General features: G+C 38.0%; 1 protein-coding gene across 1 annotated transcript; it reads right to left on the reverse strand.

Moving 5' to 3' along the window:
• Positions 1-644: 644 nt before the first annotated feature.
• Positions 645-27,500, reverse strand: LOC118172764 (uncharacterized protein F13E9.13, mitochondrial-like). The gene is made up of 7 exons (XM_035336874.1): positions 27,286-27,500; positions 26,284-26,366; positions 19,277-19,457; positions 11,377-11,527; positions 9,237-9,364; positions 1,390-3,210; positions 645-844 (listed from the first exon to the last, which is right to left on the reverse strand). Exons 1-6 carry the CDS (start codon positions 27,407-27,409, stop codon positions 3,020-3,022), a joined length of 858 nt encoding a protein of 285 aa, XP_035192765.1. The 5' UTR covers positions 27,410-27,500; the 3' UTR covers positions 645-844; positions 1,390-3,019.
• Between the last annotated feature and the right edge of the window lie 119 nt (positions 27,501-27,619).

Raw genomic sequence — 27,619 nt, forward strand, 5'->3', positions numbered from 1 at the left:
TCTGTTAAGCATTACACAGTGATGTTAAATGAAACACTGATAGTGAAAGTGCTGTCTGCAGTATTCATTGCATGTTTTGAGGTATTACACCAACTCATTAAGGTTTTGTCATATAAAGACTGTGTATGACACTACTTCAGTACTATAAGCAAGGTCTAAATGAAGTAGTTCTCACTTATCACCCCTTTTATTCAGCTGAAAGCTCCTTGGAGTCCCAGTCACTGCAGTTTTAGGACGTGAATGAGTAGAAGCCAAGTCAAGAAGCATTCTGGTAACACATTATATTTTCATAAAGAAATGAATGCGATTTTGGCAACTCATTCAGTTTCTTAAATATATTTATCATCACAGAATGATACTTATTAGTATATTGATTGTGGTTTTCAACTGACTATTTGACAGTGTTTGCTTATGGCATGAGAGCACTGGGAAATATTCATTGCTTACATATCAGCCTTTCTAGCTTACAGGTTTAGTGAAAATGAACTTGATGGCAACTGTATTAGAAAATATTTGTTGGTACAACCATCACTAAGTCAGTGATGAAACCTGTGAAAGGCCTGACAACAGTCCTAAATACAAAAAGTGAAAAATGTGCCAATTTAAACACACTGATATTACTAATATCTAATTATTTCTTTTTTTTAATGTGGCATTTTTCATAATAAAGAGGCCATAAGATGGAACTGATTAGTTATGCTAAGAACTTATCAAACCAGATCAATGGTTTAATTGATAAATACACCAAAATATACTAATGGTGAATGAGTGTGTAGGGGAAAAATGTATTTATTTAAATAAATCCACAAATGCTCCTACTTTCTGGACATTGTTTGGGATGGAACTGTGTCCTGGTTTCAGTTAGGACAGTTATTTTTCCTCCTAGTAGCTGGTAGGGTGCTATGTTTTGGATTAGGATGAGAAGAGTGCTGATAACATGCTGATGTTTTAATTGCTGCAGAGCAATGCTTACACTATGCCAAGGACTTTTCAGCTCCTCGCTCTGTCCTGCCAGCGGGCAGGCTGGGGGTGCAGCAAAAGCTGGGAGGGGACAAACCCAGGACAGCTGACCCAAACTGGCCAAAGGGGTATTCCATACCATCTGACGTCATGCTGAACAATATATAGGGGTGGCTAGCCGGGGTGGGGGGGCCGGCTGCTCGGGGTTGGGCTGGGCATCGGTCAGCGGGTGGTGAGCAATTGCATTGTGCATCACTTGTTTGTACATATTATTATTATTATCATTATTATTTTCTATCTTAATAAACTGTCTTTATCTCAACTCACAGGCTTCACTTTCCCGTTTCTCTCCCCCATCCCAGAGAGGGAGGGGGGAGGGTGAGCGAACGGCTGTGTGGTGTTTAGCTGCCAGCCGGGTTAAACCACAACAAACTGTTTGGACTTCCATCAAAAACAATACTCAGAACATTAAATCACATGTATAAGTGTGGACTCAGAAAAAGTAGTGCTGCCCACAATAAAGAGACACCTGAAAGGATGTTTATGGATTGAAATTTTGTCAGCATACTTAGAAGGAAAAGGGATATAAGCAGAAAAATGCCAAGGTTGTTATAGGGTCTAAACAACCCCTTCTCTAGGAGGTCAATGCACTAAAGTTATATGTCTGCTTTTAATGGCAATCATGTGGGAAACAGGCTAGTCCAGAAAAAAGGAACCCGAAGAGAAGACATGATCTCATGCTGTGATGTTTTAGAATCACCATTCTGTTAATGAAGCTAAATTTCTTGAAAAAAAACTCTTTTGTCTTTGGAAGGAGGATGTATCTTTTGTTCAGAGAAGCATGGGCACTCTGCCAGCTGACAGAAAAAAATATGTTTGTATACTCGCTTTGATATGTACAATATAACTTTCATTAGCATCAGCAGAAGCCTGATGCATACATGTCAAGAGAGAGATCCCAGAGGGTAAACTTAGTTCACAGTCCCAAGGAATGAAAACATATGCCCACATTTTATACAGCCATGATACAACCGGTATTCATTGCTGTGTTTCTGTTGTTCTGTTTTTTCTTTGTTTTGTATTCCTCAGAACTAAAAGATCAAATTTAAGGGGTATCTTTAACAATATAGATAGACCATTACATTTTTCCCCTACATTTTACAGAAAAAAAAAAATGAAAATCCATGTTTACCCGTCAGTTTTGGTAGAAAGAATTCCATCGTAACTATAACTTGTATATTGGAAGGAACTTGGCAGTTTTAAACATCACTAATACTAGTCTGAAGAGGTACAAAGCTGTAGGAGCTTGCTGGAAAATAACAATAAGCCTTTAATAAAGTTTCCAATTTTTGCAAAAACATTTTGACTAAATTCCAACTCTACTTAAAATGTAATTAAATATTTACATTTATTCTCTAATAAGTATTGTAAGTAAATCAATTTCCCAATTATCTTAAATTTTTGTATGGTATACAATTATTACATTTTTGTAATAAATGCACAATTCTAATGAAAAAATAATGATCTTGAACTTTAATAGAGCCCTTCATTTGAGGAGATGAAAGTGCTGTATATTCATCCATTTATTATGCCTTACAACCCCCCTGTGATGTAGGTACTATTATCATCATTTTACAGATGGGGAAACTGAAAGGCTAATTAACTTGTCCAATTTACAATACTGGTAGCTGTAAACTTAGGGTGTCCTATTGTACTCACATGCAAAGCAAAACGCAGCTCATCCTGCAATCAGTATTTACTACAATTTCTTAAACTCCGTAAGCACTTTGCATATAGGAGAGAATATATTACAAAAGTCTTTAGAGAGCTGGTTTTGTCTTGGCAATGGCTCTGAGTGCTACAGAATTCTGCTGCCTAGAAACAAACATCATAGCACCAGTTCGTTGTGAAGTGTCACCACATTCCGCAGTTAGTTATGGAGATGATGTGTGTTTTAATTTAAAGTTATTAGCCACTCAAGTGCATATTTGTGCTTTAATTCTGTGTGATATATCATACTGCATTTGTATACACACAAAAAGAATACTGTTTGACACACTCATTCTCTCAGTTTACTTATGTGATCCATAAATTTCTTTACTCGGTCAGGATCAACACTGTTTGCCCAATAACCTTCTTTCTTGAAATACGAACCAATTATTAGAGCATTTGCATCCATGTAATTCTTGACATTCTCCATAGTCACTCCAGACCCAATCAGCACAGGAATCTTCACAGCATGTTGAACCTCTGAAGTAAAAATAAATAAATAAATAAAAATAAGGTTAAATCCTCTGACTCTGTCCCATCTTTAAAATTCTCTAAAGACTACACACTCCAATTTACCTTTGTTTTTGAAAAATTGTGTATCAAGAAACTCCTAAGCGTAGTATTTCTTAGTTCTATAATAGAGTGATACAACTGATTTAGAGAAAACACCTTTAGCTCTCAACGACTATTAAGAAAATCTCATTTTCATTTAATTTTGCATTCTGTTATTGTATGAAACACTGCAGAATAATATTCCTGACTGCATATCAGAAGATGGTTTCACTGCTACAAGAGATAAAAGTTGAGTCTTGGTACCCATAACTGTACCCCCTTTTTTTCCCCCTCAAGGAAAAAGATTCAAGCAAGATTAAGAGAAAAGGATGAGCAGGGAGTGCACTGCATTTTACTATATTCCTTTATAAACTCATTTCTATTCCACATCCCTGGTAAGAAGAGATGCTGGACTCAGGAGGCTTTTGCACTGCAAGACCTGACCCATCTACTTAATGTGACTGTTTACCATTGTGCTTAAGTGCCTCTGCTGTGCTCGGGGTACCACATGCAGAAAACAGCTATCATTTTCTACTGTGTTGCAGTAGCACCTAGTATAGATTCCAAACAAACCAGCTCCGTTGTCTTGAGAAATGATTTACTGCTGCTGGAGCGACCATGGGGATTACCATGTGCTATGTGGATTTTTAACTGCATTTTCCATTTCCCTCACCTTAAATGAACTGAGTAACCACCTCTTCTCAATCTTTCTATGAAATAATCAGTATATAGACACAAGAATAAGATGAAATTCTTGCTTCCATTTATTATATCAGCTCACACTCTTTTTTGCAAGTCTGGTGAGATCATTAAAGTGGCAGAACTATTCAGCAGAGCTGTGCTCATTACAATTCTTCAGTCATCAGTTTAAATCACAATAATGGTAGTTGGACTGGTGTATATTTCTGCCAGGTCTCTGCTGAATTTACGTTGACAACTAGCAGAAGATCTTCACCGAAGAAACAAAAAGTGCCTTACTCACAGGGAACTGAAAAAGAACACGCTCTCTGCTTCATGGCAAGTTTCAGGGCCACAAAAATAGGAAAGCAAGCAGTGGTTATAGGCTGCATTGATAGCTCCAGCTAGTTTACTAAAACTCAGAAGACAGCACTGATAAAGACTTCTTCTCTTTCTATAAATATCAATGGAACAAAAAAGACAATTTTTCTGCATACAGTATGCGCTACTGTTTTGACCATGGAAAGGCTCTCCATGGACACAAAAGGTTATTAGGGTACTTTCTGTACAACACAAGCCAGTACCAGCTGGGAAAACTAGAAAAGGCCTCGCTCTAGAGTTACTAAGCATCCTTTTCATCCCTTCATTTTGAACTGACCATCCTAAGAGCAACTCTCAAGACTTCATCCCTCACGTAGAGGAATGCTGTGAAGCATTAGTTCTGACCTTTAAGAACATATAAATTGCTTTAATTGGTGACAATATGCTGATGCAAGATGGTTAGAGCTTGAGAAAACTAGGGAAAACATAAATGTAAGAAAAAAATGTCTGCTTCAAAACACTTTATTTAAATAAAATTTCATCTGAAGCCTAAGTTATTAATGATGCTTCAGGAAAGAATAATTGTGTGTCACCTTGCTACTTCACCAAAGAAAAGGGATCAATTAAAATACTCTTGAATTTCTTTTTAGGTCTCCTGTCCTACTGTTTTTCCATCTAGAAACAATAACTGCTTCTTACAAAATTTTTAACATAAAAGAATAAAAACATTCCACACAATCCTTATTGAACATTTTAAACAAAGCAGAATCATATATATGTGATTAAAACGATGGTTATTTCTTTGCATATTTTATATTCCTGTGGTTGTCCTGCTTACATCAACAAAATAATTCATTTTTAGTTATTTATAACATTATTACTGAAATCCTGTTCTAGAAAAATTTGAATCTTATTTATATAGCACCTATGTACTCTTAGAAATCTTATTTCCTTTCCATAGATACCAATGCCTGATTAAGGTGCTACAACTGACCGCAGATTTGTGCACCTGTACTTTCCTACATTCCCAGAGGAACTGTGTTCCTAGTCAATATTGGATTTTATGACAGATGCATCAGGCACATTAGCAGGTAGTTGTTTTGTAATTATTTCACATCAGCAGGAAAAATGAAGAGCCAAATAATTAAACAGAGCATGGTCACACAGGTGTATAACAATAGGTTAGTCCTACTAGGCAAAGACTGAAACGGCAAAACCCAAGACTGCAGTGAAGCTATAAAAAAACACAAAGCTTTCCTAAATAGCAAGGTATCCAACTCCTGCTGTGATCCATACGTGACACGTGCAGTCCACATGCATCTGCTGTGCTGGAGATTTATTCAGACTGTCTATGTGAAAAACAAAGTAATGGGAGTGCCCAGTCTATAATGAGACTGGGTTATCTAATTAAGTATGCTACAAATACTACTTTTAAGTCAAGCACATCAAGGCCTAAAGTTGATGAGCAGAAGATAACTTGTCTACTGGCTGCGTTAATACAAATTCTAACTTGTAAAAGAAAAAGCACCAGTGGTGAGATGCTTCCACATGGTGACATTCAGTCACTGTCAAGATGTCTCTAAGCACTGAACCTTGTTCATAGTCTTTTTCAGCTTTCTTCTTCTGATTATATTTTTTTTACGAAAAGAGAAAAGGAGACAATTTTTTGATGTTAAAGTAACAAGAGCCTAAACTTTACAGAACTTGCACGTTTCGCTATTTCAATGAGCTGTAACTAGAGGGCACTGTGCTCTTTCTTCTGACAGTACGTCTGCAGACATGTCTTTAATAAAATCATATGAAATAATGCTTGGTTGCAAAGCACAATGAAAGCATTTGAACTATGGTATGCACAAGTTACATGAAATAAAGGCCAAATGCTCCTAGCTTGAAAACAATGGCAAAGAGCAGCGTAAAAATAAGCACCACCGTGCCAATAACTTGCTCGACTACTCTTCTTTAACAGCTTTTTCATATGCAGTAATCACTGTACCGTACACAATGCTATGTTTACGGCAATATTCCACTGTAACCCATTTTAGCTTTTTAATTCAAAGGACTTTTTCCTCTGTCATTAAATCTAGGGCTTATAGAAAAGTACAGATCAGAGACCTGCATCTCCCATTTATTTATAGGAGGGTACTGCAAAGGCAGCAGCCTCTTATTTTGACCTAAACAGACCATCAAAAGGTAGGAGGGTGAATCAGTCTTGATGCCCCTTCTATGCAAACTAAAACATGAGGTGACAGCCAGAGCCAGCTGTTGGGTTTTGTGGTGTGCCCAGTTTTCCACCAGTCGCTCAGCTTAGGCCATTTAGTTTGTTCATACAGATAACTAAGCAGTCCTTACACACAGGCTTTGGTCCCTTAAAATGCAGGCAGGATTTGAATCAGGTTCTTCAGCATTTATCCCAAAGAGAAAACCTGATAGATTCACATCCTCTAACCAAAAAGCATTTTACAGCAACCGGGAACAGACTTACATAACCTCTTAAATGAAAATGCTTTAAGAATTAAATTGTAATTCAAAATGCTCAGCTATAATTCCTGCTCCTTAACAACCTGGAGCTGGCATTATGATTTTCAGACCTCTTGCTCCCTTGGCTATTGGTTCCTGTTAGGCTCAGGGAGCCCTGCTCGCTGCCCCCACAAAGCCTGCCCAGGGCTGCGAGGAGAAATGCTGCAGGTTCCTTCAGAAAGGCAGCGACACCAACTACAAACAAAACCCCGCTGAACACACTTCTCTCTTGACAGGGAAACACTCACTTCCCACACCCCATCACAAATCAGTCAATTCAACACACAGACACAAAGGCAAAAACACTTCTATATTACTGCACAACAAAGCTGAAAAAAAGACATGACAAAACCTCATCTGTCTCTTGGTTCTTCTTTCAAGAGATGCTTTGCAGTGTGATGAAAGATGCCCAATTGTATCACCACAGTACAGCACTTTCAGTGCTGCATAAATTCGTCAAATGCAAAAATTTCACTCATATCAACAACCAACTTCGTATACTGCACATCTGATTCCTTTTAAGAATCTACTGACATAAATATGCCTAATTTGTCATTTCCTTACACCCTGAAGTACTGATTTCTAAGCTCTTAAATGTTTTAAGCCACCATACTTTTCATGAGATGCAGGAAATCAATGGAGGTTGCATGTGCATGTTGGAAAACAGAATTTAAGCTAGGATTTGCCCTAAGACTTGTCATTTTTTTTTTTTTTTCCCTTAATTTAATCTGCACTAAGAGAGAGGGGGATATATGGGGATATGAATTGCAGACAGGAAATGGAGCTCTAGATTAAGGAAATTTTGCAGTCTCTAAAATATGCCCCTAGCTTTCAGGGTGATCTGTTCCCACGTATCATTTCTAGTTTACTGTACTGAGCAACCATCTAATTTAAGAGCTCAGTATTCACTCCAAGCAATCATTTTCTTTTTAACATTGGTGATTGAAGTGTAGTCATTTATCATCTGTTCTTTGGCAAAAAACGTGTTTTGTTTTGTTTTTTAACATGTGAAATTGAAAAAACATTTTGACAAGTTCAACATTCATTTTAAATGTTGATAAAGATGTACAATATGGGCAAAGCCCTGAAATCACTAAAATGTTTCACTTTATTCCAGAAGATGTTGGGACCTAGGTCTCTATGCCAAAAAAAGCATGTTATTCACCTCCTCCTTTTGTATGACAAGGATGGAATAATTACTGAATGGTTTAGAACATGCTTAGAAAAGCAGAGAACATATTAGTATCTTCCTTCATTCAAAAACATTATTTTTGCCAAAAGGTACTGTTATTTGACCAAACATGCAGTAATTATTTCTGATTATTGGTCCTTATAGGTACCGCTGCAACCTGAAACAGAAATTGTACAAGGGCAGATGCAGATTTCTAATAGTCCTTGTGATTTGTCTATACAAGAATATTTGCTTTGGATACATTTCAGTAAGCATGCTTTAAAAATTCCATGTTAGCCAAATGAATACACTTTAATGCACATTAACAGGGCTCCCAACTTAGAGTTCACCCTGATTGACTAAATTGAGTGTAACTGACTCTGCACTCCAACTTCAAAACAACCTAGGTTACATCATGTTCATAAAAGTAAAACCTAAAAACAACACTTTTATGTAGACAGACCCCCAAATTCAAGCCATGAAACTGAACTAAAATTAAGTGATGAAAATTAGAATTTTCATTCAAGTATGGAAGCAATCAAGTTTCATGAAGAAAGCCCAAACTTAAGCCAAGAAGAAACACATTAACACAAAGGACAGGACTTACATGCCAAACAACTTTCCCTTAATAAAAAGTCCAGACCATTAAAAAAAATATATTTTGATGACACATCTTTCTATTTTCCAACAGACTTGCATTTTTTTCTGAAAACCTCCTAAGCAGTGTTTTCCCTGCTATTACTGTTTGGAATTGTGCCATATCAAATATCAAGCCTTTTCTTGCAGGACTTTATTTTAGATTGTGAAATACTTAAATCTTTCCACTGAAGAGTTAAACATTTTTATTTAGTTATTTTTTAATAAGGCTATGAAGTAACTTTTTGTTATACTAATCATGTTTTTTTTTTTTTTTTTTTTTTTTTTTTTTTTTTTTAAGGGCAGGTTAATTTTTACAACTTAAGTTTTACATGCTCTTTTTTTTTTAAAAAAAAAAAGTAAGCCTCAGCATCATTCGGTATTATAAAGCTTGAAATTTTTATTTTTGTCCTGACAAATGGTTGTTTAGAAACATACCACAGACAATCCGAATAGAACCTCAATCACATCAGCTTTGCTGTACCATATCAAAGTCTGCAGTGAAAATTTATTTTCTTCCTTTTTTTTTTTTTCCTTCTTCCTTAAAGAACAGCAGACATAGATTTCTTTCTACATTAACCCAGAAGCTGATTCACTGCCTGTTGTCCGACCTTCGTGTGACAGCTCTCACCTTTCAGCTCCCCAGGATCTGCGGGCAGCCCAGTAGCCTTGCCAGTCAATACAAGCCCATCAGCCAGGAAGAGCTCGGCAGCTGCCGCGGTCTCAGCCACACCGACATCTGCCGTCAGAGCATGAGCACTGTAAACAGCAGGAACGTACCCTGTGGTTACTTTCGGCACACACATTTGTTATCCATCTTGTTCAATGTTTAGACTGCATTTCTTCATCTTCCCCACTGTCAGAACAATCAAACTCAGGCTTTTTGAAAGAGAGGGTAAGTGGCCTATTCTAAAACGGGAAGTAAAATTGCTATACAAACAAGAGGAAGAAGACCCAACCTCCTCCATCACAGCACCATAATTGATCGCTCTATTGCTCTGGGTCCTCTGTCTCTAAAGAATGATTGCCAAGTGTGAACTACCAAGTGTCAACCGAGGCAGCTGCTTGCATGTCAAGCACCTTTATCCCAGAAATGTTGAGCACAAGCAGCTCTGACTTCAAGTGGGAGCTGTGGATGTTCAGTCATTCATAAATCAGATTCTGTTACCTAGAACTGCAATAACACCCTCCACTTCATCTCATGAAGTCCAACTAACAGAAAGTATAGTTATTACCTATAATATAATCACAGGAATCATCTTACATAGCAATTACAAACATCAATTACCTGCAGACTAGCTTTTCAACAGCAGGCTTTGATACATGGGTGATGCACTTTGAAACCTATAGCGATAGCAGTTTTTAATTTAAACGGACCTGAACTTTGAAAGAATTCCAGTCTTTGCTGGTTCAACACCTGACTTTACATCCTAATTAACTGGAAGTATAGAAACAATAATGGCTATGGCCAATCCTTTGCACCAATGAGGGGCAGAATCAACCTCTTCCCTGGATTAGCCTGGATGGACAATAGACATGGGGGCCCAGTTTTGTTCCGTATTAGTGGCAGGACATGCTCACTCTGCAGTGCTTCCTACTAGTGGTGATGCGTGCAAGAGAAAGTATACTAAATCCCTTTCTGTAGCTGGAGAAAGGTGGGCCTAAATCTCTGATATATATAATAAGGTAGTAATAACAGGGCTCTCAGCATCTCCTTCTCAACTTAGGAATGCCCCTGGGAAAAAGAAAAAAAAAAAGAAAAAAGAAAAAAGATCTTTTCCTCTCTTAAAAAACAAATCATTTCACCAAACTATAATCCAAATATTAACCTATCAATTGATAAGACAAAGGAAGAAAATCACAAGATACATTCATCAATTTTTATAAGTCTAAAAAAATGTCTTTTTAATATATATCTTTATATATATAAAGAAATCATTAGAAAGAAACAACACCAAAAGGACCATAAAAGCTTAATTTGACCATAAGGCATTGTTTTCTTTTCTATTTTGAATTTTATTTAAAACAAACAAACAAACAAACAAAACAGGTATTTAGAATCTTCCAGACATGGTTATTTTCATGATTACCCATGTACTGCACACAAACACTTTAATTAGGTTATTTAGCATGTATAATACATAACAGTTGAGCAGTTCTTCTGGAAAAAAAAGTGACATATGAAAGGCTTAAAGTACTGTGTGACAGTTACGATAAATATCAACAGAAAAACTGGGTTCATCTGTCATAAGTTCCTTCTGTTTGATAATCATAGAACATAATCCATACATAGACAGCACTGACTTTAAGTAGAAGAAACCAGTATTATTGGCAGCAAGGAGAAAAAAAAGAATATCTTTCTAAAATGCCAGAATAGTATGATCTGGATTCTTTGTATGTGGAAACTGCTTGCATTACTAAAAATAACCTTGGATGCTTAGCCTCCTGAAACATAATTTCTTTAAACATAATAGGCATATAAGGATATAAAATCTCACCTGATACCAGATGCAAGACATTTACAGTCTGCACTTATAAATCCTGAAGGTTAAACTGAAAACTTCACAGATGCAGCAACCTGCAGCTTACAGGTGCAAATTTATTTTTGAACATTTCCCCTAATAGTGCTTCAAGGCCTTGCTTGAACAATAAAGCTCTCCCTTTATCATTAACTTTGTTGATGTTAAATAGACATAAAATAATCAGAAAAAATGAGAAAAATGTAAGAACATTATTACATTAATACTTACATAAATATTGCTTTTATTTACCTGTGCTTCTTTTTAATATCAGCAAAAATCTGAATATTCTCTGCTCCAACTTTTTTTCTGTATCGTAGCAGGTTACCTGCACAGGCATTTATGATCCCTTCATCAGCAACATGAGAAAACACAAACCCTTCAGCTCGGATAAAATCAAGACCTGGAAAAAAAAAAAAGAAGAGAGATTAAAAAAAAAAGCATTGTCTCAGCCAGAATCAAAGAATGAAAAACAAAACTAAAAGCTAAGTCCACCCTATTACCCCTCTCTTATCTCTCTTATCTGGTCTTCACACAAGGTATTCCATGTGCTCTAAGACTAATCACCCTTGCTTTCCCACATATTTAAGTCTTTGTACCCATGGCACAGAATCAGGAACTGCACACCCTGCCCTGCTGCACTGCCATGATGTGCCAGTGGACAAGAGCCAACAAAGGAGTGGGTAGGCCAAAGCATAGCTCCTTTGTCCTAATGATGTGGCTTCCCTTCAAAAAAGGGCATTAACTTGGGTTTCACCTTTTTCCAGATACTCTATGATTGTATTACTTCTTTACCAACATCTATTCCTCTGTTAAACATGCCTGAAATTGGTCAACAGGTCAAAAAGCGACAAGGACATGGACAAAGAGAGAACAGCACAGGTCTTCTTTTCTTCGGGAACTTTAGCAAGAAAACACAGCCTGCAACACTTTACACACATTATTTGACTCTTCATCTGAATGCAACTTGTTTTCTATGCAGCACAACATCACAAAATTATTTCTAGAGCTAGGCCAAAGGTACAGAAAGATGAGGTTTCTACTCCACTCCAAATTTACTGCAAATATCAACTCTACCTTACCTCAGTACCCAGTGTCCACCATATTCATTCTTTCTTTGAATTAGGAAGGTTTTGTGGGATGGGTACTTAAGAGGAAGACTAAGAATAGAAACAACTTCCACAGACCATTCATTTACTCCCAAGTTCCCCCTACACAGACTTCGAATATCTTTATGTTTAAATATTGATGCCTTAGGCCATGGCGTAACAAACCCACCACGAGTAGGCACAAGATGACAGAATTCTGACTCCTTTATTGTGGTCCTCTCTTCCCTCCAGTCTTTTGTAGCCTTGAAGCTTATTTCACCTGTCCTTTAAGATGCGTAAAAGCTCAGCACTCATCTTGTGCAGCTATTGCTGTACTTCCAGGTTGCTTCAGAGCTCTCTTCCAGGCCCTTCTGAAGTTCTGCTGCTCCTCCAGCTTTGAGTCAGCTGCACATTTAATTAGAGCTGACATACCAAGGAAACAAACGCATGTGAAAACAGCCATCAGGGATGCAACCCCACCTACCTGAACTGCTCAGGCAACAGAGGCTTCACCCTAACACATTTCAAATATACACCGGAAGGATCTTTAAAATATAGTTACCAAATGACAAGGTGCCTGTTTATTTTAAAAGCTAAAATTTAGTTTCATTCCAGAAGTCCTGAAGTTGCAGAAACAGAAGCTTATGCCTGATAGAGGAGAGCCTCTATTGCTTAGCAACACAGACTCCAGCTAACAAGAAACATCACAGATGGTGCCAAATCAAATATGAGCTGTCCTATGCCTTGAAATTAGCAGGTGAAAAGCATGGAGTATTCTCAGGATCCAAAGACACGAATTTGTCACAAGTATAATTAAAGGTGCTAGTAGGAAAGAAACGGTGTAAATAGCTAGACTGAGATTTCTGCATCTAGGAACAAAACCCAGATATTTTCACCTAAATCATCCAGATTTACAGTATAATTCAGAGTTAAATGAGTAAAAATAATTATCCTCTAATCACAAGACTATCAATCGGACTAGAAATATGATAAATTTTCACAGCAATCCTAACAGATACCTCAGGATGAGGGCTATTCATTTACTGAAGCTCACTGCTTACGTGTTTATTGATGTTGGTTTGCGGTCCTTTTACTTAGGAATTTGAGACTTTCTGCTAAACATTGTCCTAAGTTTAATAGAGCTGTATACTCTCTTTGGGTTTTGAGGAGCTACGAGGATACAAATTTTAACTAGTTGTAATAGGCAAAGGTGCCAAATTCTGTTTTTATGAAACCATAATTGGACTCCGCTAATGAATTCATTTTTATGCTCATAAAATTGTGAAAACAATACTATTTCTTATTTTCACATTTCCCAAGTTGAAAAGTAATAGCTGTTTAATAGTTAATAGGTAGTCCCTTTTCTGACTTACATAGGAACAAAAAAGTCTTGTAATCTCACTGGAAAACAAAAACAGGAAGTTTCTAAGAAAACCTAGCAAACAGAGCTTCAAGACTGTGTTAAGAACATGTAATCACGTAAGTGGAGCAGGGCCTGTTTATGGATATAGATCTTGTATCTTTTTCAAAAGCTAGCGTTACTACACTTTAATCCTACTTGAACAGCTCTGCCTAAGCAGCTGTGAAAGTTTATCAATAATACAGGAAAGCTTTATTTTTTCTTTTCTTCCTGTGATAACTAATGAATAAAAGGAAAAAGAAAACAACAGACAAATATCTCCTTTGCTGGGTCAAAAAGTATTGCAACACTAAGTTGATTGAGGAAATAGTGCTTTTACATTATCCATCTTAAAATGATGCAAATGTGCATTTTAACACCACAGAACAGTGAATTGGATACAATCATTAAGAAGCCCTTTCTCAGATATGTTTTTCTTCCCTGAATTATGAAGTCCAAAGAAGCTGGAAGCCAGGATTTACTGCTTTCACAGAAGAGGATCTGCCCTTTGTAAGGCTGCAGCTCCAGGTTGCTGCTGAACTTTACACAAATGTAAGATGATGCAGGTGAATTTACTGGTAGAATCTTGGCTTACATGCACAGCAAATCCCAGCTCTTCTTGATGCCTTAATTCAAAAAGAAGATGAAAAATATTTTTTGTTCTGAAAATAAAAACTCAAGAGGAGTATCAACCTCACTTGCTATTGATGCTAGAGCCATACAGTTTTTGTGCTATGAAAAACCGTTTCTACTCAGGACATCATCTTGCAGCAGCTTCTTGCAGACTCTGCAAGAATTCCAAGCCTGGGAGAAGCAGCTTCTCCAGAGGTGCTTGCAGCAGCACCTCATCTCTGTGAGAGTTGCAGCACTTGCTGCCTTGCTCTACAGCACCTGCAGATGCTTCCAAACATGCAAACACATTCTGAAGCATTAGCATGGTGTCAGTTAAAATATAATAATAATAAATCAGCAAACATTTTCACAAACATTTTTACCTAATTCTATCCCACCTTAAACAGTATCATTGGATGTAGCAAGCAGAGAATTCCTGTGGAGTATCTCTGCTGGTGGGTGGCTCTGGGAGAAGAACAGTCTCAGACAGGAAAGCTGTATTTATAAAAGATGTGGAGATATCTGGGTACCTAGGATATCTTCTGATATGAAGCCTCACTTAATCAGCTACCAACTGTGCTGTTATCATTACTGAAGACTAATTAAGAAACTGTGACCGCATGGGATTTCTAAAACATGGTCCTTAAAGAAAAAAGGGCATTTTCACAGTCAGCTGGAGATGGTAGAAGATAAACGGAGTCATGATTCATGAAGAATAACACAGGCTCACCCAGGCATAGGCAAGCTGCTCTCTACAGTAGACCCTGCTGTCCTTGCTCCCAGGCAAACAGATTGAAGCTCTGGCAGACCACAAGAACGCAACTTGCCTCTGGCCCACATGCTCAGGTTTTTCTCAGGTGCCTAGAATATGGAAAGTGTTTCCCTGTGTCACTGTTGAGATACGGATAAGGGGATTGTTTTATATCTCAAAGATCAGCAGATGTCTAGGATAATATTCCACAAAGCAATAATTTCTTGAAAACCTTTTCACCATTAAGTCTGTCTCCATTAGATTAATGATTGGCCAGTTCTTTCTTTCAATCACTGCTGCACGTTACTACGGAGAACACCCAGAATGTTCAAAATGATAAAGAGACTGTCATCATCATATATCCCCTGTATTTCAAGGGCTCTGCATCTCCTCTGCAAAGACATACACCGATAGATCAGAGCCAAGAACAATATCTCATCAATGCAAGGAAAAAGGCAGAGAACAGCTGAGGGATTTGGGGTGATTCCTTTAAACCCAACAGTCCTCTCTAAGATGACTACTTCTTCAAAATTAGCAAACTTTCAATAAAAGAAAAGCCATGTAATTTCAAAGTAGGGTAATAAAAAATAGCATGACTACATGAAATCTAGTAGACAGACCAAGCATAAATGGTGGTTAACTTCAGGAAACAAGATAAGCAAATAAATAAATAAGGAAAACCTAACATGATGCCCAAATCTGACCCAGATTTAGTGAACATTCCTGAACACTGAAAAATAATAAACAGTAAAATTTGCTAAACAAAAAATAAGTAATGGATAATTTTTGTATCCTCTACAAATGCATGGAGCACCTGCTTAGATGTATCATTCTGTTTCAACCTTAATCAGATGTAGCTAATTAAATCAGGGACTATAAACAGGAGATTATACACCTCTAAAAATCACATGGTACACCTGTTAATAATGAACCAATTGAAAAGTATCCCTAGCAAACTATTTCTGCTGTGCTTCTCCACAAAGAACAGTTTAGTTCCATGAAACAGGAAAGAAAGAAGATAATACGGTGTTTGGAAGATGTCATTAAAAACACCTTTTAAGAAGGTGTGTTTTCCTAAGAATAAATATTTGAGATTGAGATGGCTTCCAGTCAAAAATATAAAACTGTACTATTCCATATTATCACAATGTTTTGTGGTCTACAGTTACTTAGGCACATTACTGTATTTTAAATTAAAAAGAATAAAAGTATACGTCAGAAGAGTATAACATTGAGAAGCAGAGGACTTCACTATGTACGATGTGACTGCAACACTATCTGTGTATATAATTATACTAATTTTTAACATACTAACATTATCATATCAGCCCTTAGAAACAAAGATAAATCATGCAACTTTCAAAGTCTTGAAAACAAAAGTGAAAGCCCCACACATGCCCTGTGTGGGAGAGCATGTGTCTTTCACACAAGTGAAAGATCCCCACACATGCTCTGTCACCGTGAGCAGGCCCTTGGCCTGTGGCGGTGGAAGGAGGCAGAGCTGGGCACCAGGCCCGTGCCAGGAGGAGGCCGCGGCCTGCCAGACGCCGGCCTGAGCCTCTGTGCAGTGTGCATTTGGCACAGAGACAAACGCCTTCTGAGCCTTCCAGGGCAGGGAGGAGGTTGGCTGCAACTGTTTGGGCTCACTAGATGTATTTTGGTAACCTGAAGAACTGCTTGTGTTGAAAGTTATTTCTGTCAGAAGAGGGCAGACAAAGTTGTTCCCTTTTTCTGCAAGGCCCCTTGCTACTTCCCTGCCACTGCCCTGTACCTGTGCTGAAGCTCCCAGCACAAACATGGTTTTGGTGTCTTCTTTCCTTTAAGGGCCTAATTTCACAAACATTTCCTAAAGAACTAAAATAAATTAAAACAAACAAACAAAAAATCAAACAAAAAAACCACCTCAGCCTTCTCAGATTCTTCACCCCCTGAATTTATTATTGAATAAATCTGAAAACAACAATAACCCATCAATATGCTGTCCTGTCTGTTTTACTGCCGAATTATGAGAATACCTGTGGAATTTGTTTACAGCAGGGCTTTCTGGATTTGTTGCCGTTCTTTATTTCACTCAGAAAGAAAGGATGTTCAAAAACATGATTAATATTTGAATTGAACAACTTAGGAGTTTTTTTTACCAACTTGTGGTTAATTCAGGTAGTTTCCAAATTGCCCTCAAGAACTGCAGTATTACAAAGTAAAAGTTAAGGAAGCCAGGGAAAAATTAACAAAAGTTAAAATACACACACACACAAAGCTTTTTTTTTCCACCAGCTGTCTATAATCTTATTGTATAGGTGGACTGCTTTGGGACAGGAGTCCTGGCTCATTTCCTGTGCTAGGTTAACAGTTGGACTTGATCCTAAAGGTCTTCTCTGACCTAAATGATTCTATGCTAGGAAAATTCAGTGATTTAATCTGTTACTATCTGGCTATCTACAATATATTTATCAGCATAACCACACGTTGTTGATGAGTTTCTTCCAGTCACACCATAAACTTGCTTCCCCCCCCCCTTTACAAAATAAAATTACCTATGCCTAAAAACCACTAAACCACTTATGGTTTCCCTGTGCAGCTCTTCAGAAGTTATTTCTACCAGAGACAGGGGTATCTACAGGGAAAATGAAATGACTGCATAGTAGCAGGAGATGCTACATATGCTTTTGGTGTATAACACCTTCAGTAAGCATTTTGTAGTGAAAGCATGTTGGACTTGTTTTATTAGTAGCCACCTTTAATGACTATTAAAGTTGTATTGATATTAAAGTTACTACTATGAGATTTGCTATCTACAAAATAAGTCATTTTACTATGGCTTTGTCTAAAGTGATTTTCATTCCTTTTGCTTTCCTGTTCAGTGAGCTTAAGAATCATTCTTAGAGAAGTGCAATGAAATGCATTAAACACAGAACACAGGCCTTTCTTAGCTGCTGTTCTCCAGTTACAGAGCAAATAGTGCAGAACAGTAGTAGAGCTGAGCAAAATCCAGGCCCCTCAGGAATTCTCTCCCTCATTAATAATTGCTGAGAAGTAAGAGAAACACATTGTTCCCACACTACATCCCCTATACAGGGATCAATTTTGCTCCTAAAAGGAAGCATAACCCACTAGCGGTCTATTATTTTTGAAAATAAGGTATATAAATACTTTTGCAAATGCTGATACATCTCAAGTATCCTACATGCATACAATCCCCCCAAATTAAAGCTGGATTCTGTTAGCTTTTTTGGTTTAGCTTTTTATATAGGTTCCACCACAGAAATAAAACCTGTGTTTTGTCAGTTTGTCAAGGAGTTACATACCTTATAAGTGTCAACTTCTGATTCTAAAGCACTCAAACCAAATTTGTGTTCCAAACACAGACTAACAAATTCCCCCAAGAAAAAGGGATTCAAGATTTTTAGAACATATTCGATATAATTAAAACTGCCATTGCAGATGTTACTCCATATTATTTTAACCGAAGTATGGGTTTCAATTAGTATGAGCATCTTTTAGTTTTACATTATTACAAAACTCTGCCTGTTTACAAAATTTGTACAATTTACAAGATGTGCAACCTTACTATAATTACATATGCAATTTGGGTAAACATAGGCATCAACCCTCGATTTATGAAGTATTTAGGAAGTACAAGCTTTCCATATTAAACCAGCATCCATCTTTGAATCAGGGAACATTCTATATGAAAACCTAAAATAGCTTCAGCAAGGAGCAGAAAAAGGTCAGCAAGTCAAGGACTCTTGCAATAAGGATAGATTAATTTATATTTAATTTTGCTGAACGTGATTTAATTTTAAATAGTTTGGGTACCTGTACACTCAGTTTTTTGTTATTATACAAAAAGCTTCATTCATGAACAAAGGCAGTGAAAATTTAGTTTTAATAGATAACTGTAGTAGCAACAACATATAATTAGATGCTGAAACAGGATGCTTAACCACAGTGGGTTAAATTAATCTTCAAATATAATTTAACTGAAGTAAATAGAGTTACACTAAAGGTGGCTTTTAGACATCAGGAGGTTTAAACTAATGATTACATTTAGACAGGTTTCACCCAGAAAGCAGCACCAGTGGCCCTGGGATTTTTAAGCTGCCTCCTACTGAAGCACTGTGCGAGTATCATCTATTATAATCAAGCAGGCATCTTTCTCAAAATCTAATTTCTGCTTTTTCAGGGTACAGTGAGCTTTTCATGTCTCATTTTTCATGGTATCTATGTTAGTACAATGCACAATTTGCAGAGAGTAAATGCCATAGCAAACAACAGTAATAACATGTGAGTCATTTCTATTACCTGCAGCGAGAGCAACTGCTATCGCCTGTTGATTCGCAGCGCTCAGGACCTGGACGCCCAGCGCGAGGTGCGGACAGGCTCGCCTCACGGCAACACTGATGGCCGTCATCACTGCCGTCACTTCGGGCCCAGGACACACCGTGTAAGGACGATCGTGCATGTTTTCTACTATCAAGCCATCCTGTGGAGATCGTAATAAGGAAATCTGATTAAGCTGAAAGAGGAGTTTAAGAAACATGGCTAGTTTACTATTATGCTAAGTTTTGTATTAAAAGACAAGTTTAAAGGTTTTCCTTCAAAGGGTGGATTATCTTCAGTAAATTATGTTGATTCATATAACCACTTGTAAAAGTGCTTTCATCAACAGCACGGTATTTGCAAAGAAATCAGGAAGAGAAATAAATGTGATTTTAATTATACATTCATCAATTAGTCTTCCTTTGATCCATCCTGGAACGTGAACTATAGGCGAATGAGTTAAATCTTATACCTCATTAAAAGTAGTGCAGAGAAACTTCAATTATCCAAATGGAATATAGGATATTGAGTATGTTTAGATAACGGAGGATTTAGAGATAATCAAGGCAGTTTTCAATTCAATTAATGTCAGAAAATGTGTTATTTTAGAAAAATAAAGGTGTTTGTTTGTTTGTTTGACTACTAAATGCCTATTTCCAGTGTGCCTAATACCACAGTATTAACTATTGATATTTCTCCCATTCCAGATTCAGGCTTACTTGAAGGAAGATATTGCTATTTATTATCTACTGTACCTCTCACTCCGTATGAACATACATTTAGCAAACAATGGAGTGACAATAAAATACTCTGCTGATATAATTTATACAATTTATTGAAAGTCTTAATACATCATCTAGTACCTTGTACATTTTCAATCATATGGTATATAATAGAACATTTTCAACAACTGCAAATCATGTAATTTTGTCAAGGACTAATAACAACAGTAAAAGTATAGCCTTGAAACATATTTCAAGCCTGATGTTTTGCATTTGCAGTGAGAATTTTAAATGAAGCCAGAAATTTCTCACCTGCTTCAATCTAAAAATACAAAAAGTTTCTAAGACAAATTAATTGTACATATAGAAAACAAATTCTATTCTCTCTGGAGTTTTACCACATGTCACAATCCTTAAAACTGGGGCTCTGCACTTCAAAGAAATTCTGACTGAGACGGAATAGAAAGAAGAACATTTTTAAATAAATAAAAACAACCGGAGATGACATAAAGAAAGTCACATAATAATAACAGAGAAACAGAAAGAAGGAAAAAAAAAAAAGAAAAAAGAAAGAAGGGAAAAAAAAGGGAAAGAAGGAAAAAAAAAAAGGTTTCATTTAAAAAAAAATCACATATGTAACGCTTCTTAAATCTTTGTTGTAGTGTAGAAGCCCTTTTGGCAATAAAAGATAAGACAGTATATAAAACGCAGTCAGCATTTAATGGCTGAATTACAGGCTAAGCCACAGACATCATAAATGAACACCTAACATGGAGGATGGGGAAAAAAACAGAATGCAAGTAACCCACGAGAACAACATGGCAAATCCAACTACACAATGTACACACCCATTCAATGCACCTGGGAACAGCTGCCTTCACCAGATAGCCTCACAGCTAAGTACTTAAATACACAAAATACACGTTACCTTAAAAATAAAAGGGCACAGTTTACTAATGAAAAACATGATCTAATATTATGAGCACATAACAATAGAGCTACATACTATTTCATGCCATTCATCAGCATATTCTATTATAGAATTCCGGTCCAAGAAACCTCAACCAGGTGAAGGAAAACCAGATCCAACTAACCAAAACATCTGTGCCTGGTCTTATTTCTACATCCTGTTCAACTGTCTGATTTAACATCCACATGTCTCTACCTGTGATCAGAAGCAGACAGATGACAAAGATGACAACCAGTCCTCAGAAAACCCATAGCATTTTCAGGAAGAAAAAAAAAAAACAAAAAAACTTTTAGTTGGTTTCTCTGGACTGAGGTCAGCACTCTTACACAAATTTGAAGTGACCAAATTGTCTTCTCATACCTCAGTCTCAGCTACTGAATCCTTTTTAATGAACTAACAGAAAGAGAACCCTCTTAGCCTTTTTCCCTCTTTATACATAAATTATACAAGGTCGTGAGAGAGGTTAACAGTTTATGAGAGAAAGTGAGGTTGGTCAGTAGCGATACATGGCAGAAGGATTAATGTAGGACTTCAATATTGTAACAAAACAAAATAAACCCAAAGAATAAAATGAACCCTCAAAACAAGGTAATTCTTTGATGCCACACAACCTGGAAGATGAGATTCTTAGCTCATGGAGGCTTAACTTGGCAGACTTCACCAGAACCTAGAAACTCCAAGCTGATCAAAGGCAAGGAGCTAGGATCTACAAAATAAAAACTTTGGGCAGTCAAGAACCAACCTCAATATGAAAAAAAAAGGCCTAGGAAAGGAGTTTCAGATGCTCAGCTAGGAGCTGAAAAGGCAGAACAAACTAGCAGAACTCCACAGCAGCATCACAGTGAAACTGAGCTTTCCATGTATTGTTTCTATTTTAACAACTCAGGACTTGCATAAAGCAAATTATTCCATTAGATAAATTAATTTTAAAAGTAATTAGGAACTCTAGCCATAATACTGTGCATAAAACAAGTATGGTTGAATACTTGTTTTGCAGGCAGAATGCAGGCAGACAGGAGGATTTCAGCATTTTTCTTTTCTACCTTATACTTAGTATATTCACTTTTCAACAGTTATCTCTTCCCATAGCCTTAAGGTCCATAGTTACTGTGAATATTTTGGTATCAGTTTAATAATGCATTATTCTTTTGTGGCTGTCCAATAGGCTATGTTCTTTTGCATATTATGTTTTGTTTAATTAAAAAAAGAACAACGTATGTTCTGCAATACAGAGAGCAGAATTACAGATGCATTAACACAGAGCTTTTACATAAAAATATAACAGCACAGATTTCTGTGTTTACTGAATTTATACATATATAAAACAGATTTCAGTGTTATCAGACAGCTAATTAAAATGGTGGAAAGAAAACAGTTATGCTGGATTAAAGTTCTTGGAAATTAAGGTTATGGTGTAGAAGTCTATCAGAACAGATACTGTATTGCACACTCCAAAGCAGATTTCCCTTGAATAGTATGAGATAAGACTCTAGCAAAAACCTTTTGGGCTTCTTTTCCATTGAATATTAGGACAATTTAAGTATTGCTTATATGTAAAGTTGTCTTATTCTTGGCAATTCTCGAACACTAGAAAAGTCACTCAAAGTAAGAAGGAAACAGAGTGCTACATATACAGAAAGTGCCTCTCGTATCAGTTAGCTACTAGAAACTAGGTCAGTTAAATACCTCTCTGACTATATAGGAAAATAATTTCCTTAGCTTTACTCTATTTATAGAAGTGACCTCTTAAAACGCTTGTTGTGCACACATATGCAACCTCAGAAAAAAATCAAAAATAGTCACAATGCTATAAATCATAATAGGTATAACAACCATACAAGCTGTATCTCACCCCCTCTGTAATGTAAATGTTAGCTACAGTAACTTTAACCTCAATGTTTTCCTTACAGAAAAACTTTACCTACAAACATTTACACGTTATCAAAACCTTTGCAAGCTGAAAACAACTGTTCCTTCCTACTGAAGAGAGGCTTTTCGTGTGACACCCATCGTTAAATAGACTCAGGTGTGCACTGAGACAATTACAGCTTCTCCCACCACCACAGTCATGTGCCTCTAGACAGAGGAAATCAGACAGCCTTGTAAAGCATTTATTTGCTGTACCTAGACAATTTCTTTAAAAAGCTCTACCTCCAGAACAAGAGGTTGGTACCTTAACTCAGGTAAGTAGGCACCTTAATATTTTCCTGTATATATTATAGGAGATGGCAGTAGGGAGACTTCTCTGTTTTATTCTATTGTAATAGAGCTATGTTTAAAAATATTAATCTCTATAATCCTAATTTTAGCTGTCTATATGTTTCTATAGCAGAAATAACAACTTACTCTGTCTCAACTGTTATTGAATCCTAAATAATTTTAACCATTATTGTAGCTATAAGGATAGTAGGCTTGGAACTTCTCACTTTTGAGAACCTTAATGCAGAGCAGGTACTGGCAACCACCCTTCCAGGTACAGAAACAAGAGGATTGGGAGGATCAGAATTGTAATGAACACATCTTCAGGAACAATATAGGTAAAAGAAGCAAACCTAAAACTTTACTTATTAAGAAGCATTGTAATAATACTTGCAAGTCAATGCAGCATTATATTTATTTCTTTAAGAAATACTCCTATTTCTTCAAGGTCACCTACTCACGTAGTTACAGCTAGGTAACAGCAACTAGTAAGGTGTGTTTCATCAGTGAATCTAGAAGGAACTTGTGCTCTGTTATAAAGCAAGCTTCACTCAGGCTGAATTGAATGAGTAAAAGTTAACTTCATTATATTTTGCAAGTGTTTTTTGCTTAAACAAAAGCAGATAATCTGAGAGATCACAACATCTCATACATTGTTTCTTATAAAATCTTGTCTAGGGAATTCCATTGTTTAGCAACTCAAGTACAAAGCATACACATTTTGAACACAGATGGCTTCCTAACTGAGCACTCACTTGTTTTCATTACTGTGCTCTAATATCACAAATCTTTCATATTTACTATATTCGGTTGCTAATATGTCAGACAAGTCACCTTTTTCTGAATAAGCTAGGAGTTACTTCCAAGTGTAATAGATAGTGAGTGAGAGAGCCCATGCAGTGTATTTTTGAATGTTAATGCCAGTTCAAGCAACTTGAGGCAACATACAAACATCTAGTGGCAGCAATATGGTTACAAATCTTCTAAAGGCTACCATAGTCAGGCAGTTGGAAATAACAGGAAAAACATCCATGGATAAAATCCTTTATGGTTCTAGTTCTTTTTCTGCAAAAAAAAAATGACAGTTTAACAGTTCAGTCTGAGTACTGGGGAGGGTAGAAACCAAATAATTGCATTACAGAATCAGGAGAGCTAACTTGGAAGAGTGGGATCTGTAAAAGCCATGAAGCTCTTTAGTATCTATCATGAAAGCGTACGTTTCTCTTGAAGTACTGGGGAAAAACTAGACAAAGGCACTGCAGTAAGCGTTAGGCAACCATAGTGGTATTTATGGAAGCTCTCCTGATTATCTCTGACCTTTGTGGCATTAATAAAGGATTTGCTTGTCATATTGCCGTAACACTATCATGTACAGACCTTTAGAATAAAGATTGGTTTGGCCTGTATACTAATGTTGTTCCGACTTCTACAGGAAGTGCAGTTATGCCTTGAATTTGCTCAAATATGTAGAGAATGACTGCATTCACCTCATCTGTCTACCTGAAAGGTAGGTTTAAAAATGTATCTGAGTTGAGTGCAGTCAACTGTGGTAAAAGTAACTGCTTCTATACTCTCAGTCACCTTTAGATATACTTAGTTTTCCTTCTGTTGCTATGGTTTTAATATATAGTTAGTGTATACATCAGGGAAACCAGTAAACAAGTACTGGAATCTGGGGCAATGGCTTTTGGGTTACAGATCGCTTATGTAATCACTTCCTCTAACACAGGAAAACCGACTACTACTTTATATTCTTCTGATGCAGATCAAATCACATTATACCTTGTGTTGATACAGCAAAAGCAAAGACAAGACAGAATGTCACAGTACAGAACACAGAGCAATTGCACAGTTGTTCTTTCTACAGGTATAAAAAGGAAGAAAACTGACTTGTTCTGTACCACTTGCAGTTAGAGATTATTCTAACTGGTAGTGCACTGAAGCTCGTCTACATAAAATTCACTCTTCTATGCTGTTGTTTATCCTTCCAACAATTCCATTGTCAGCACTCTTTCCTAATTTAGCCTTACAAGTGCTCTGTCTGTAACCTACTTCATGTGACTTGTCTTGCATTTTGACCTCGGTATGCCATAACTTAGACTAAACTCCTCGATTTAATTTTGCTCTGTCTGTAAGGTATCATTGTAACTTATGCTGTTAAAAAGAATAACCCAGTTTAATGTTTTGCAGAAAACAGCGGCTCAGTTGTGACTACTTGTTCATTTAAGCCATTTTCAAACCCCAGACATCAGGTCACCACCTTAACACACCAAAAATGTATTTAATACAGTAGGCAGGTCAAATAAAAATCTCATCAACATGTGCAGACAGGGGGCAATGAAATGTTTAAAACATCCAACACTTCAAAAGGACATACACCCTGTTAAATTCTGCTGACCTACAGAGATGATTACACCACTCTAGGTCCAATGGCAGTTCAGCAATAGTACGTGCCTTTTGCCTCTGGTCAGGAGTGGCCTTTTGAACCTTCTCTTCTAGATGTGCAAAGTAGGCATGCTTGCTCCCGGGGGCTAGGATGGAAGGATTAAATCAGGCAAAAAGGGATCTAAGATGATATTTTGGTCCCTGAATAAACTATATTATTGTAGTACAAATGCTAATTGTGGGGGAACCCTGCTGCCTATAAGTGAGATATTCAGTACCTATGACTGTGCATGTGCCATGACTTCATGACACCAGAGTATGCTGTACAGAGCTAAATAAAGTGGCTTGTCAAACTGGATGATGAAGCATCTTACATTCAGATACCTAGAATGGCAGCAACAGTTCATGTTGCAGTCAACTTTCTGTGTGTCTTTAATTGACTTAATTCTTACAAATTGACAGTAATCCTATCTGAGCAACTTAAATTGTAAAGTTTGAATCCAAGGTTTTTCGATTCTGGGTGCATGTGATGCATGGCTTTGAACCTAGAAGGCATTATGTTGAAATACAAGATGTATGTTTAAATGTCTTTCTGAACTCTGTGGCTTAAGATGTATTTAATGAATTCTAGGTCACTCGGACTCTAAAGTATTGGCTTTGCAGAAGCAGCTTTGTGTAAATACTGCCATAGGAAGAAGAAAACTAAAACTTACAACTCCAGCGTCCTTGTAAATTTCTACTTCTTGACAAGCTTGATCAATGATTTGTGTCAATGGAAGAGAACTTCTTGGTGTCCCTGTAAGAACAACGTTGTTTACCCCAGTGCAAGTGCAAACTGATACCACAGACAATAACAATTTCTGGTAAAACAGCTAGTCCCGCACCCTGAAAGAGGGAGAAGTGTCAGACTTGTTAAATGGCTGCTGTATCTCTTCGTGATGTGCCTTAATGGCATCTTTTTCCTTAGCTGAACTTGACAGATCTGCTGTAACTGTTTAGTTCCTAAAACTAATTTGCAAACTTGAAGAGTATCTGTATAATATCTTATTGTACCACGTCTGTTTCTAGCTTGTTAATCCTGTACTTACTACAGCTCATCGCGTGTTAGTGATGCTCCATCCAATGCTGTGGCAAGACCTGACCTCTAGGTCAGCAGAATACCTATGTTAATCACCAATTAATATTAAATCAGTTGAAGTAATCTTACATTCCGGTCTGCAAGGTGGATGTTATCTGATCTGCAGCATGACAGAAATGAGCACGCAGGGGTTTCCTCGGAATTCCGAGCTAATTTTAAGGGAAATTAAATGAAGTCTTTTCTGATGCTCGGTTCCTACAGCCAGGCGCTGTGACGAGCTCGCTGGCTGCACGGTTGGATGGTCACACCTCGCGGCGAGCTGGTCACCAAGCCTGCAGGCCGGGGAGAGCGGAGCAGGGCAGCGGCCCGTCAGGGGGCCGGCCGGCTGCTGCGGGCTGCCCCGAGCCGCTGAGGGGCGGACGAGAAAGAGGGCGGGCTGCGGCCAGCCCGGCGCTCCCTCAGCTTCCCGGAGCCGCACGGAGCTCCGCCCCCATCCAGCCTGTCCCGAGCCTCGTTTGCCATATTCCCTCACCGTTCCCCTTTACGAGCTCGCCACCGCCTTGCCCACCGGCTCCTTCCGTCCCCGACCCGCGGGGAGAGGAGATGGGCGCCCGCCGGGCCGGGCCCCGCCGCTTACCTGGCAGGGCTCCCACATGCACCACGCCGAGCACCGCCGCTTTCAGGCGCCCGAAGAGCCGCGGCCGCCCCATGCCCGGCGGGGAGGGGACGGAGGGAGAGGCGGGGCGGGCAGGGCAGGGCATGGCGGCGGCCCGGCCCCCTCTGACCTCCCGCTGAGGACACGCCGGGGCGGGCGGGGAGTCCCGGGGAGCCCCGTCCCGTCCCTCCAGGGCGGGGGTTCCCTCGCGGCCGCTCCGCTCCGGCCCGCCCCGCGGTCCCGCCCCGCCGGCGCGGCCCCGCAGCCCGCACCCCCGGGACCCGGCGCGGCGGTGGCGGAGCGGCGCCCCCCGCAG

Source organism: Oxyura jamaicensis, chromosome 11 (genome assembly GCF_011077185.1).
Source record: "Oxyura jamaicensis isolate SHBP4307 breed ruddy duck chromosome 11, BPBGC_Ojam_1.0, whole genome shotgun sequence".
Lineage (NCBI taxonomy): Eukaryota > Metazoa > Chordata > Aves > Anseriformes > Anatidae > Oxyura > Oxyura jamaicensis.